The following is a 14293-nucleotide window of genomic DNA, read 5'->3' as shown; positions in this document are numbered from 1 at the left end:
TGTTTATTTGTTTTTGGTTTGAGAAAGTTACATGGGAATGAGTAATAGTGGGGAAATAAAGAAAAAGAAACTTTCTTTTTGTCTTACATGTGTATAATGATATGCGTCCATACGAAATACTTAAATGATTATGAAAACATTCCTACATTCCTAGATGTAAAATTATCACACTAAACATGTTTGTTTTATTCGGCATAATTATAGTGAGTGAGTATGGTTTAACGCCGCTTTTAGCAATATTCCAGCAATATCACGGTGGGGGACACCAGAAATGTACACATTGACCCCATTGTACCCATGTCGGGAATCGAACCCGGGTCTTTGGCGTGACGAGAGAACGCTTTAACCACTAGGCCACCCGACCGCCCTCTGCACAATGATAAGAGGGAATCACGCTCTTTCCTAGACTGGTTCACCTGCCCTAGAGCGGTTTCGCTCATCGCCTGCAGCCGCCGGGATGCGAAAGGCAGGCCAGTATATATCAGACCTATTTTTAAATACAGCATTTCGCTGCGGTGATACGGTGATCTTTTCCGGGTAGCGGGTATGTCAGTCGAGAGGGACGGGGACAGACATATAGCACATCGCTATGCGGGAAACGCTAACCCAGTTTCCGTGAAACGAGATATTAGCACATAATATACAATAATATTACAACAATGTAGCTATTACTTTCAAAAGATTAACTATTAATAAATAAATATTAATAACAACCACTGTAGATACATCAACGTCCTCAGTATGATGTATACCACTACGATTGTGTTAGTTGAATATCCCTTGTTCCTTGAAAACAATAATAAATGTATCAACACATCATTGTTGTGAAAACACAGCACTAGTTTTGTTCCCATAATATGTTTGTTTTCTACATTTATACACTGAACCGCCAAAAAAAACCGTCACCATGGATAGATATATGAGAAACCTTATTTGTCCAAACACTGTAAACATACTTTGAGACATATTAAAAAGATGAAACTTGGTAAAACTGATTATCAAGGTTGACATTAAAGTGTCAAGTGGGAAAACTCCGAAGCTTGCCGAGGATTCTTTCCACTTTTATCAACGAGTGTTGATATATTTGATATCAAAAGACATGAGGGTGAGATTTTATTTATCATCCAACATCATTCTTCCAACTTTTTCAGTTTGTTGGAAGCAGTGTTTTAAGTGTAAAAATACTTAAGTGTAAAAAGTACTGCTAACAGCTTCAGTAGCAGAGCATGGGCGGATACAGCTTTTTTTTAAAAGGGGGGTGGGGTGGGGGGGGGGGGGGGGGGGGGGGGGGGGGGGTGTGTGTGCACAATTAAGACCTATCTATTGTTATTGGTGGTAATTTATACAGAAATAATGATATTTGTTTTCGAAATAAAAAGGAGGGTGCGCACCCCACCCCCCACCCCCCACCCCCCTCTGTATCCGCCCATGCAGAGCCATTAGTGATGTCATTAGTGATGGTAACCAATGACGTCACAATGGTCTGCAAGGGGGAACGTATGTGCTTTTCAATTTGCACGGAACTCACGTGCATCCGGTTACCATGGCCGTTGCCGTGATGCGTTTGGGCGATCGGTTTTATTGACATCTGCTTAGTTTTTTTATCATCAATTTACATTTTTCCAGACAAGGTAATTGTTATATTTTAGAAACTTTGACAACAATTTCCCAGATATTTAAATGACAACTTTTCATGCCATGTTGCTTGGGGTGACGTTTCTTTTGCGGTTCAGTATATTACATAAATATTTTAAACAGAATTCTACCACATGCAAATTACAATGTTTTACCTTGCGTGTTTCACATGTGCACTTTATAACAGTATAGGTACTTGCATCAATAGGTAGGTATGCTACACAATTTCTTTGCACCGTGTTGATCCTCTGGATTAAAATTATGTTGTTTATGGTAGTTATGAAATACCGTAAATAACTCAGCAAATACTGGAAATAAAACAGCATGAATTATGTTACACGGACCTTTAAAACTAGGTCCGTGGTTTGTGCAACCTAGGACAATCGACTTGAAATACCCCAGCATGTGTGACTCGAGCCGTGCAGATTGTAATTCATAAGCTCTGGCTAACACGCAATACAGTGTTGTATTCTGTCATGTTAACCAGGAAGTACAGCTGGAGATGATTGGGTAATGACGACCTATTCAACGAGCAAGATTCTCCGAAATGGAGCCTGACTTCATGAATACAACACTATCCATTACAAACTATGGGTATCTACACAAAGACATACTTAGAAATACCCTGGGAGGTGTCAGTGCTGACAATTAACATGCGGGGACAAGTTTGACCTCACATACAGGAGCAAATTACTGAATAGCAAACACTCATTTGTGGATGGCTTCAGCTTAACAGATTAACTCCGCCGTGTGCAATACTTCAGTTAAACCTTGGCTAGGGTGGGGTAGCCTAGAGGTTAAACCTCGTCACGACGAAGGTCCGGGTTCGATTCCCTTCATGGTGTCAGATTGGATGCCCACTTTTGGTGTCCCTCGATTTGATATTGCGGAAATGTTGCTAAAAGCGCTGAAAATCCCATTCTTTCATTCATTCATTCATTCATACATTCATTCCCTCAGGATGAATCAGGGATTCTCACATCATATGGGATTTTGACACCTGTGCCCAAGTGTACAAACCTAATGTGAACAGGTGATACGATGGAAATATATTTTCTTACTTTTCCTTTTTTTAATCCATGTTATTTTCATTTGAATAGCAACATATTTTACAGTTGAACATAAATTATCGTTTTAAAATTTATACAGACGCTACCGGCAATTCGAAACAAAACATATCAGCTGAAAGGAAAGAAATTATTCGGAATGTAATTGCACTTGGCTATAAAACTGTTTGAATGTCTGATGATTAGTAACCTGATTATAATAATGAGACGATGTGGTGATATATGGCAATGGCAACGATATTGGTGATACCAATGACGACTACAACGACGACGATGATGATGACGACGACGACGACGACGACGACGACGACGACGACGACGACGACGACGATGATGATGTGTACGCACATGCACAGCCTTGGTCATTGTCAGGTTATATTTTCCCTTCACTACAGTTGTGTTAGGCCGATGATGTAATGGTTATTACTGGTATACAATTTTATCAGATTATTTAAAATATGATGTGTAAGATGTGTGTCTGTGTGTCTGTGCTATATGTGTGTATATGTCTGTGCATGTATTTGACAACCACGTGTGTGTTTTTTTGATGCACTCGGCAATATTCAAGCTATATGACGGCGGCCTGTAAGTAATCGAAACTGGACCAGACAATCCAGTGATTGATATCAGGAGCATCGATCCACGCAATATATATATATATATATAATAAAATAATAAAGTCCACGTTAGTCCATCATCTTCTTTATATCAGTTTCATACATAGTACTTTCGCTGTCTCATGACAGCTCTTCAGTGTAACTGACAATGACATATAATGACGTCATACTTATGATGACGTCATAAATTACAACTGTGACGTCACAATGTATTTACACACTCCAGCGACGACACCAAGTAATTTAACAATTGTAGGGAGACTTTTGAATTAAATATACAGTATTTGTAAAGTAACAGTGCAACATTTACGATTGAAATGACAAATCTATTAATACATTCTAGAGTTCAACTTTGGTTTCATCAATTGGATAAACATTTGTTCTTTTTCCAGTCTCAGCTGCTTGTTACTTGTATACAATTTATAAAACGGAAAAATAGTAAATTTCCCGTTTCCGCAATCATCAATGTGTTTGCTGACACCTAAGCATCGAACATTAGGGTCTCTAATCTGCTGTTTGTGTACAGTGACTCTATCTTTTAATTCCATGCCGGTTTCACCGATGTAGTTTTCGCCGCATCCCGAACATCTCATAACATACACCACATCTTTGCTGCGGCAGTTCATGTCGGCTTTCACATTGAAACCCTTGCCATTTGCAAAAAGGAAAGTAGTACCTTCACTTATGATGTTACACGTGCCGCATCTTGGTGTGTTACATCTACTTACACATGGTACACTCTCTGTACAAGAATATTTGGATGGACAAAGAATCTGCTTGAGATTTTTTGGTTGCCTGGTACTTTTTATAATTTTAAATTTATTCAGTCCTTGTTTCATTTTATCGCTTTGCTGTAGAATTGGGAGGTTGTCCCTTATGACTGGCATGATATCACAATTATTAGGATTAAAGGTGGACACAAACGGTATAATTTGATCGCCCACAGATTTTTCATTAGGTTTCAGGAGAGTATGTCTTGGAATTTTTAAAGACTTTTCTATTGCGTCATTTATGACGCGAAGCGGATATCCTAGCTTCCTGAGATACCCCATTAATTCTTTCAATCTTAAATCTCTTTTATCCGTTTCCGACACGATGGTACATACTCTCCGCGCAAGTGAATAAGGAATGTTAGTTCGTGTATGCCTGGGGTGACATGAACCGAATTGTAGGTATTGATGGGTGTCCGTTGGTTTGTAGTAGATATCAGTTTTCAATTTAGTATCTTCCTTAACTACAAGGACGTCCAGAAATGGAATTTTGCTCTCGCTAGACTCCATAGTAAAACTGATGGAAGGATGGAGCTTATTAATAATATCCAGAAAAATGTCTAAATTTTCACGGGTTGAGAGCCAAACTAAAAAGCAGTCGTCCAAGAATCGCTTCCAAGTTTCGCGCACATGTTTGGCAATGGATTCTGACATGGAATCGTGTACCTTCCTGTAAAGAATATCCTCTATGTAACCCATCACAAGTGTAGCGTATGTTGGGGCGACTTTCGTTCCCATGGCCGTTCCCTTTCTTTGATGATAGAATTTTCCGTTGAAACAGAAGGTATTATTTTCTAAGACTAATCTTAAAGATTCCATAATGAAACTTTCCGAAAATTCAGTGTCTATAGCCTCAGGATGTTTTCTCAGCCAAAACTGAACTGCTTCCAATCCCAGATCATGGGGTATGTTGGTAAATAAACTCTTCACATCAAAGGTGGCTAGAGTCGCATCAATAGGTACGGCATCGGGCAGCTGGGAAAGAAAGTCTACATCGTCTCTTACAAAACTCGGTACATGCTTTGTTAATGGTTTTAAAATGATATCGACGAGATTACTTAGGCGCTGAGTCGGGCTGTTCGGTCCTCCGACAATCGGCCTGAATGTCAAATCAGGACAGCTGGTAATTTCGATATACTCCGCATTCTGTTCGGCAATAGCATTATTTATCAATTTACTTTTATGGATCTTGGGTAGTCCATAGAAATTGGCCGTCTGCGGGTCACTGTTTATTAAGTAGTCTTTTTCTTTAGGGTGTAGATCTCCAGAGAAGTCATCACTATGTTTTTTAATCTTCTTAATTACAGCTTTTTCAGTATTATCTGTTTCAATGTAAAATTCCTTGTCTTGCAATAATTCATACATATTTGATTCATAATATTCCGAGTCCATTATTACGACTGCGCCGCCTTTATCTGCTTCCTTAATAACAATCGATTTGTCATTTTTAAGATCCTCCACAGCTTTACGTTCTTCCAGTGATAAGTTTGGATGGCACTTCCTGATGTTCCGTAGAGGATATTTCTCCAGGTTGTTTAAGTAGTCATCAAGGTATTTATCCCTGTTCTTTTTTGGATTGAACATGCTTTTGTTCCTTAATAATGGTCTATTTGTGATCGAATTTTTATCGGAAACGGATATATCATCCTCTTGATCATCGCATTCAAAATATTCCATGAGTCTCAGTCTTCTACTGAATGCATGAATGTCCACTTTAAGCTCTTCGTGATTCTGTGACGGAGTTGGCGTGAACTTTAGACCCCGTTTTAGTAAAGTTATTTCAGCTGTAGTGAGTTGTCTTTTAGAAATGTTAATTATTTTCGGGTCAACGCGTTGTTTTTCTTCTGCAGCAGTCACATTTCTTTGAATCTGTGCCTTTTTTGGTGGCTGTACCCTAAAAAATATCTGTTGTATTCCTCGCGTTGTGCATTATTTGGTCTGCTGTAATCACCATGCTGTATATTATTGACTCTTCCTTGTTCTGTGCCACGTCCTCTTCCGCGTCCTGTACCACGCAGGAAACGTTTTTCCTGGTTCCCATGATAGTATGTGCGATTTGATTTAAAGTGGTTCAAATATTCTGCATGTTTTGGTCTCGTCGACATCGCGGCCTCGTTCCGTCTTGCGCTCTGACCTCGCTTCAATCGAGTAGAGTGGTTTGAAGTAGCTTGCTGGTTAGTTTTCACAACACTAGCATAACTTCGGGTGGCCCGATACCAGGCAACATTCACTTGCGCGGAGAGTATGTACCATCGTGTCGGAAACGGATAAAAGAGATTTAAGATTGAAAGAATTAATGGGGTATCTCAGGAAGCTAGGATATCCGCTTCGCGTCATAAATGACGCAATAGAAAAGTCTTTAAAAATTCCAAGACATACTCTCCTGAAACCTAATGAAAAATCTGTGGGCGATCAAATTATACCGTTTGTGTCCACCTTTAATCCTAATAATTGTGATATCATGCCAGTCATAAGGGACAACCTCCCAATTCTACAGCAAAGCGATAAAATGAAACAAGGACTGAATAAATTTAAAATTATAAAAAGTACCAGGCAACCAAAAAATCTCAAGCAGATTCTTTGTCCATCCAAATATTCTTGTACAGAGAGTGTACCATGTGTAAGTAGATGTAACACACCAAGATGCGGCACGTGTAACATCATAAGTGAAGGTACTACTTTCCTTTTTGCAAATGGCAAGGGTTTCAATGTGAAAGCCGACATGAACTGCCGCAGCAAAGATGTGGTGTATGTTATGAGATGTTCGGGATGCGGCGAAAACTACATCGGTGAAACCGGCATGGAATTAAAAGATAGAGTCACTGTACACAAACAGCAGATTAGAGACCCTAATGTTCGATGCTTAGGTGTCAGCAAACACATTGATGATTGCGGAAACGGGAAATTTACTATTTTTCCGTTTTATAAATTGTATACAAGTAACAAGCAGCTGAGACTGGAAAAAGAACAAATGTTTATCCAATTGATGAAACCAAAGTTGAACTCTAGAATGTATTAATAGATTTGTCATTTCAATCGTAAATGTTGCACTGTTACTTTACAAATACTGTATATTTAATTCAAAAGTCTCCCTACAATTGTTAAATTACTTGGTGTCGTCGCTGGAGTGTGTAAATACATTGTGACGTCACAGTTGTAATTTATGACGTCATCATAAGTATGACGTCATTATATGTCATTGTCAGTTACACTGAAGAGCTGTCATGAGACAGCGAAAGTACTATGTATGAAACTGATATAAAGAAGATGATGGACTAACGTGGACTTTATTATTTTATTATATATTACATGTACACCGAGTGAACATTTACCTCATTTTTGTATATATATATATATATATATATATATGTGTGTGTGTGTGTGAGTGTGTGTGTGTTTATTGCGTGGATCGATGCTTATATCAATGTATGTACGTACGTATGTGTGTGTGTGTGTGTGTGTGTGTGTGTGTGTGTGTGTGTGTGTGTGTGTGTGTGTGTGTGTGTGTGTGTGTGTGTGTGTGTGTGTTTGATGCACTCGGCAATATTCAAGCTATATGACGGCGGCCTGTAAGTAATCGAAACTGGACCAGACAATCCAGTGATTGATATCAGGAGCATCGATCCATGCAATATATATATATATATATATATATATATATATATATATATATGTGTGTGTGTGTGTGTGTGTGTGTGTGTGTGTGTGTGTGTGTGTGTGTGTGTGTGTTTATTGCGTGGATCGATGCTTATATCAATGTATGTATGTACGTACGTGTGTGTGTGTGTGTGTGTGTGTGTGTGTGTGTGTGTGTGTGTGTGTGTGTGTGTGGATGTATATTAGCGTTAAGAAATGAAAGCTTGATATGTCTGTATTTTGGGCCAATGGCCTCTATATTGAATAAATTGTCTTGTCTTGTCTTGACATAGGAGGGCTGGCTGAATAAGTCTGAGTGGCACTACGAAGGGTGTATTAAACTACTTTAACTGTGTGCATATACCGACTAGATACTGTCCATGTTTACAGGCAGCGTATTTCTGAAGGCATCAAAGTGACTAGGTGTTCTCTGATAATGATAATGGTCGAAACACAAACAGCCATGAGATGGGCGTGTTGCATGGGCAGGTCAGTTCAAGAGGGAAAAGACCGCTTCCGTGGTCTGGTGGTAGAGCTTCCGCCCGGAGAGCGGAAGTTCCGGGGTTCGATCCCCGTCCGCGTCATACCAAAATACGTTAAACGATGGTACTTGTTGTTACCCTGTCTGGCGCTCGGCATTAAAGGGCTAAAACAAGGACTGGTCGGCTCGGAGTCAGTATACTGTGTTTGAGTGGGGTATTCATGTTAAACTGCGGCATGGTATCTCAATAAGCTAGCACTATAAATCGGCATCAGTCCGGACTAGTACAAGCAGCCACACAAACACACACACGTCAAGCACGTCGCTATATAAGTGCAATAATCTTGGACGCGACGTTTAACCCCATTTCACCTCACCTCAAGAAGGAAAGAGAGAGCTTGAAGATGATACAAGATCAGGAAGCACTAAACTGCCACCATTAAAGAAAATGTTGATAAAATAAATGATGTGATTATTGATGATCGACAGCTCCCACGCGTCACGTTTATTTACGTTGTTTTAACGCCGAGCCAGCGGATTTTGTTTATATGGATCTTGGGTTCATCGCTATCAGCCAGAGGCTGAGTTTAAAAAGTTTAGAAATTTATGTAATTTTGAGTGATTCAACTTTTTCAATTTAGCCGTGAGGTGACATGATAATATTGCTTAGAATCACATACGCTAATTCACGATTTATTAATTGATTACAACAGACCAGATAAAGAAATTTGTAGACGTGCTTAGATTCAGCTAAGGATAGTTATGTTTATTGCCAGTCGAATGGAACAATGAAATTGTACCTATTACAATTTACTTTGGGGGCCCAGAAAATATATCTAATTGAGATCACTGTAATGACATCAAAACAAAACAAAACAATATGAAATGAAACAACTAAAATATAAAAGATAAAGTAAAATAAATAATAAATTAGAAGAAATGGGGGATTATAGAACGAATCGATACTCTACAAATAAAATAGTTTTGATCATGCACCGTGACTAACATTGAACACAAAAACTGCTTATTTGAAAAATACAAATTAAAATCACTTACATCAAGTCCGTGAGCTGCTGCCATGCTTGCAGCGGAGTATTTAAGCCTCTCCTGCTGTGCACCATGTCCCACCTGCTATATGGGCCCATGTTACACAATACACTGTCATGACAATCAGATTGGACACGTTCCAGTAGCGGGAGCTACCCGGAAGAAATAATACGTCTCCAATACATGGTAAACTTTCAGTCAGTATTAGCAAGGGAGACAATAAAACGATAATTTAAACTATATACACTGTTAAAAAGAAAAGAAACGCACAGTTATATTTTTAGTAAATTTATTGTACCTAATAGAATTGATATATTTAATTTAATATCATAGATACAAATATGAAAGTTTGGAGCTCGATAGTCACATGTTGTCGTTGTACAAAGACACTGAGAACTGTTCATTGTCATGTCACATAAGGCCACATGATTGCGCGGAACTCAGTATCTCGTGTGACTGGCCCGTGCAGAAATCACAACTCTGTATCTCCTCGGCACTAACTGGATAAGTGTGCGAATTCTGTGCTGCGGAATTCTGCGCCATTCTGCTTGTAACGCGTTGGCCAGTTGTGGGAGTGTCTGCGACGCGTTCTGACGTTGACGTACACGTCGATCGAGTTCATCCCAGAGATCTGGAAATTTCGACAACCAGGGCAAAATGTTGATGTTGACATTATGAAGGTGGTCTACCGTGACACGAGCTGTGTGCGGTGGAGTGTTATCCTGTTAAACAGCTCCCTCAATGATTGGAAGAAGGTGAGGTTGAATTTGAATCATGTAGCGATTTGCTGTTAATATTCCCAGAGCACCCCCCCCCCCCCCCCCACCCCACCCCCCACCCCCCACCCCCACCCCCCACACACATTGTCATTCATCTGGCCGATGAAGAAGAAATCGTGATTCATCGCTAAACCACACTCGTCTCCAGTTTTTCAAATCGTATCCCAAGTGTGTGGATCGATGCTCATGATAACAATCACTGGATTGTCTGGTCCAGACTCGATTATTTACAGACCGCCGTTATATAGCTGGAATAATACTGAGTGCGGCGTTAAACAACAAACAAACTATCATGTGCACCCAACACCATCCTCCCGAGACAAGAGTGTCAACACGCCTTTATCAAAGCCTAGTGTGGAAACCAGATTTGGATGTAGGCTAGTGGACCCGCTTACCTCGACAGATGTTACCCCACCCCGACCCCTCATCCCCAACAGACAGAGAAGGAGTTGGAAATGGGGAAAAAAACACCTGTTTACTTAATACAGTTATTTGGTTTGTTGGTTGGTTTGTTGTTTAACGCCGAACTCAGAAATATTTCAGCTCTATGACGGCGGTCACCCGATCCCGTTAGTCGCCCCTTACGACAAGCATACTCGCCTTTTACGGCAAGCATGGTTTGCTGAAGAGATATTCTATCCTGGATCTTCACGGGTCACTTAATAATAAAGTAAACGCACAAACAACAAGCTGGTGCGACATTGATACGTCTTGTTATTAGGCGCCATTGATGCAGGAACGTAACAAAACATTTTGTTGAACAAGAATGATTGTCTGTCGCATTCTTATTGTTTGACAAACAGTAGGATAATGGCATTTGGGTGTCGTTTTGTATACGTAAGGGCAGAGACCATATAATAGAGTGACGGCCCTCTAGCCTATGCGCGAAACCATCAGTGCTACGGCTTGTACTGCGCAGCCTGTCCGGGATTGAGCAGAAACGCGTTCACTGCAGTCATCGTTGTCGCCTTTTTTTCCCATGCAAATAATATATTTCACAATACAAAATTACACTCATGTATTTCTTAACATTGTTAACATTACAACTGAGATTTGTTGGTGCCCTAAAGCATGTCGTTGACACTGTATTTGATGACTGTGATCACGCTTTGTCTTTGTCCGAGAAAACAAAATGGCGCAAATGTACAATCGGCAAAAGTGCAGATTTTGATTTTTAATAATTCGCCTCTAATTCGCAATGAAAGTCCTTGGTTACCGAAGTGTATAAAAAGGAGATATGTTAAAAAATGACTTAGTGCCATTAACAAATTTAGGGCGGATGCGAAATTTCAGATTTTGACTCAAGAAATGGGACTAAATCTGAATTTTCCCGACATACTTGTAATCACACCACAACTCTTAATTTTCGCATGCTTTCAGCCGAATGTGTTCCTATTATCGGTCTTGAATTTAATAGTTTTACATTCATCACGATTTCCCCTTTGGCTTGGTACCAAAGTTATTTAGGTACGATCGGTAGTTTTTTTTGTATGATTTTTGGCGCAAGGCCATATTTTACGTCATATATTTTAAGTTAAATTACCATATAGCAGACGACATAACATGCATTTTGTCTGTGATTATCATCCGCATATATCTTTTGAAACATTCTACAAAGTGACTTATATTGTATGATATTAGAATTTTTTCTGTATGACGCGTATTTTTTTTACCATTGCTTTCGCCATTTCTTCGTAAGTTTAACTTTGTTTCAGTTAGGCTTCTATCACATATCGCGCACTACATACTACAATACTACATATTTGTTATCTTCTCTAGATTTTGTCTGTATTAATCATGACTTCATTTAATCAATTATTTATTTTATGCCGTGTAAATATTGATTATGAGCAAATGATCTTGGCCTATCATAATAATGTAAATATGATGAAGGTACTACTTACTTTGTGTATTTACACAACAATGAAAACATCATACACGAATAAAAATCCGTTACATGAAATATTTGTATTATAAAATTATCATTTGCTTTGTAAATGCTAAGAAAGAAGAAGGATTATATCAGCAGTCGTCGGGAGAGAAGTTCCAGACAACAAGGTCGAAGGTGTCATTCAGTAAAATATATAGATGGTCTATTGTCCTTTTTCTATGAAAAATACATTTACATATGTCAGAGTTTGTGATGTTTTGTTTTGTTTTAATAGTAATAGTTGCATGCCTCGTTCCAGGTTAGAGTTTAAAGTTTGTTTTTCATTGATCAGATATAAATAGAAAACTATGATGAAACAATTTTGAAAACTACAAACGTTACTACAGTTTACGATATACTAGTACATATCTGGTACCATGCTCGTTGAAGCTATATTGTTATACCTGAAATACCTAATTATTTGTATGCTGAAATATCAATCTAATCGGGTAATATTAAATAACGATTGTAAAATTACAATCGTCCTCTTTGCATTGAAATTTAACAGTATAGCCTCCCTTTGAAAAAAACTTCTCCGGCAAACCCCATTATGACTGCTAGCCCCAAACTGGCATTAACCAATAACATTTGATTCTTTCGAAGCCCATTGTCGGACACATCGAAAATTCATTTAACAACGCTCGTAGTTTAATGTGTATTTTTAATTCATTGGAACTATTAGCATTATAAAATAGTAGTGAATTTACATGAAATAACAACATTAATATGGCGTCATTATTTTTCTGGCTAATAGTAAATCATTTACACCAGTCGGTGATCATGCATTTTTGCAAGTAAATCTAGTCTGGACTTATTATCAGATATGAAGTTAATCTGGAGATATATTTTGTGAACATCGGGAATATGGTGATATGTTACAAGTGTCTTCCCTGCTTCTGGATGAGTTTTATTTACACTTCCTGAGTTCCTGTGCAATTTACCGGATCGTAGTTTTCTGTGGCGTTCGTAGTAGATTTGGTATATTTGTTTATTTATAACCATTGCAGCATAAAATGAGATATATTAACCGATTTTTAAAACAATTTTCTTCACACGCCCTCGAAAACTTACGCTTGTGGACAGACGTCATATTTTCATTTCCTATCTTTTTCTTTGAGTGAAACGTTTTGGGAGGTATTACCAACGGCTTGGTAGCGGTAACATCACTGTCATTCTATTTAGACTAAGAGTCATCCGAAACCAACCCCTGGTCGAAGAGTGGGAATTCTTCAAGTGGCATATCTAGGTCCAAGACGAAATCGTCCAAGTGAATGAAGTCGTCCATGGCTGTGGCGAATGTAAATTGAAATAAATGTCCCGGAAGACACACATGTTCAGCAAATAATTTGCAGCCAATTGACATGTGCTAGTGAGAGATATCATAAAACGGATCTTTGTAATCCGCTAAGAGACGTCCTTTTATTGGATTGTTGCTGGTCGTAGTCGGAGAAATCTCGGATAAGGGAATTAACTCTTACCCCGGATATGATGTAATATTGTTTACGTGGTTACCAGAATGGTCAGTCGTGAATGTCTGCGCATCTATTGCGCATCTGCAGCGGTACAGGGAGGTTAACAGCAGGGTGTCGGGGTGTATTAGTTACATGCCAGACCGTAGCGCTGATGGTTTATGATAAACTGTTTGGGAGGGCCGTCCCTCTATTATATGGTCTCTGGTACGGGGTATAGATTCTTTTCTTGCAAGATAGTGTCTTTGCCGAGCGCAAAATGTTTAACGAGGAATGAGTGAGTCGGGTTTAACGCCGTTTTGAACAGTATTCCAGTTATATCACGGAGTGAAAGCTAAATGTGGGAGGAAAGCCCGAAGTGATGCAGGTCTCAGACGTTTACCACATTGGTGAAACCAAAGAGAACGGGTATGGTGCTGACAAACAAAGAAACATAATCGGGGCGAACCTGGATTCGAACCCACAATCAGGTTTCTGGCGTGCCAAAGGGACGCCGTGATATAACTTGAATACTCACTCACTCACTCATTGCTCTGTATACATTTTCTGTTTAAGTGTCATGTCTTCTCGATATATACCATAGATACGAGCCCTCGCGCTCACGAGCCAACTCACTCGATATTTTAGTAAGAGTACATGACTAGGAGATTTTATTATTCTAGGAGATTAAATTAGGTTAATGGCAATATTTCGAAGGCATTTATTCAATTCGCGATCAATCGTGTCTTTCCGGTTACGGAATGATATTGGTGATGAAATGCATAGTTACGTCACTATGTGTGTTCATGTAGCCACTGTGACGTCATAAAGTGTACGTCACAATGCCCCTATTGTAAAGTCAAGCTGGGCCCCGTCTCTTCAT

The 14293-nt window shown here is 39.1% G+C and overlaps 1 protein-coding gene across 1 annotated transcript in view; it reads right to left on the bottom strand.

The window, feature by feature from the left end:
* LOC124134683 (chitin synthase chs-1-like) overlaps positions 1 to 9352 on the bottom strand; it is a 39798-nt gene extending 30446 nt beyond the window's left edge. The window contains exon 1 of the mRNA XM_046499660.2: positions 9263 to 9352. Coding sequence (XP_046355616.2) covers positions 9263 to 9286 — 24 coding nt within the window. The 5' untranslated portion in view covers positions 9287 to 9352. The remainder of the gene's footprint in view (positions 1 to 9262) is intronic.
* Positions 9353 to 14293: the final 4941 nt, after the last annotated feature.

Source organism: Haliotis rufescens, unplaced genomic scaffold (genome assembly GCF_023055435.1).
Source record: "Haliotis rufescens isolate VD_foot unplaced genomic scaffold, xgHalRufe1.0.p SCAF_4, whole genome shotgun sequence".
Classification (NCBI taxonomy): domain Eukaryota; kingdom Metazoa; phylum Mollusca; class Gastropoda; order Lepetellida; family Haliotidae; genus Haliotis; species Haliotis rufescens.
This window is presented reverse-complemented; position numbering and strand designations above follow the sequence as displayed.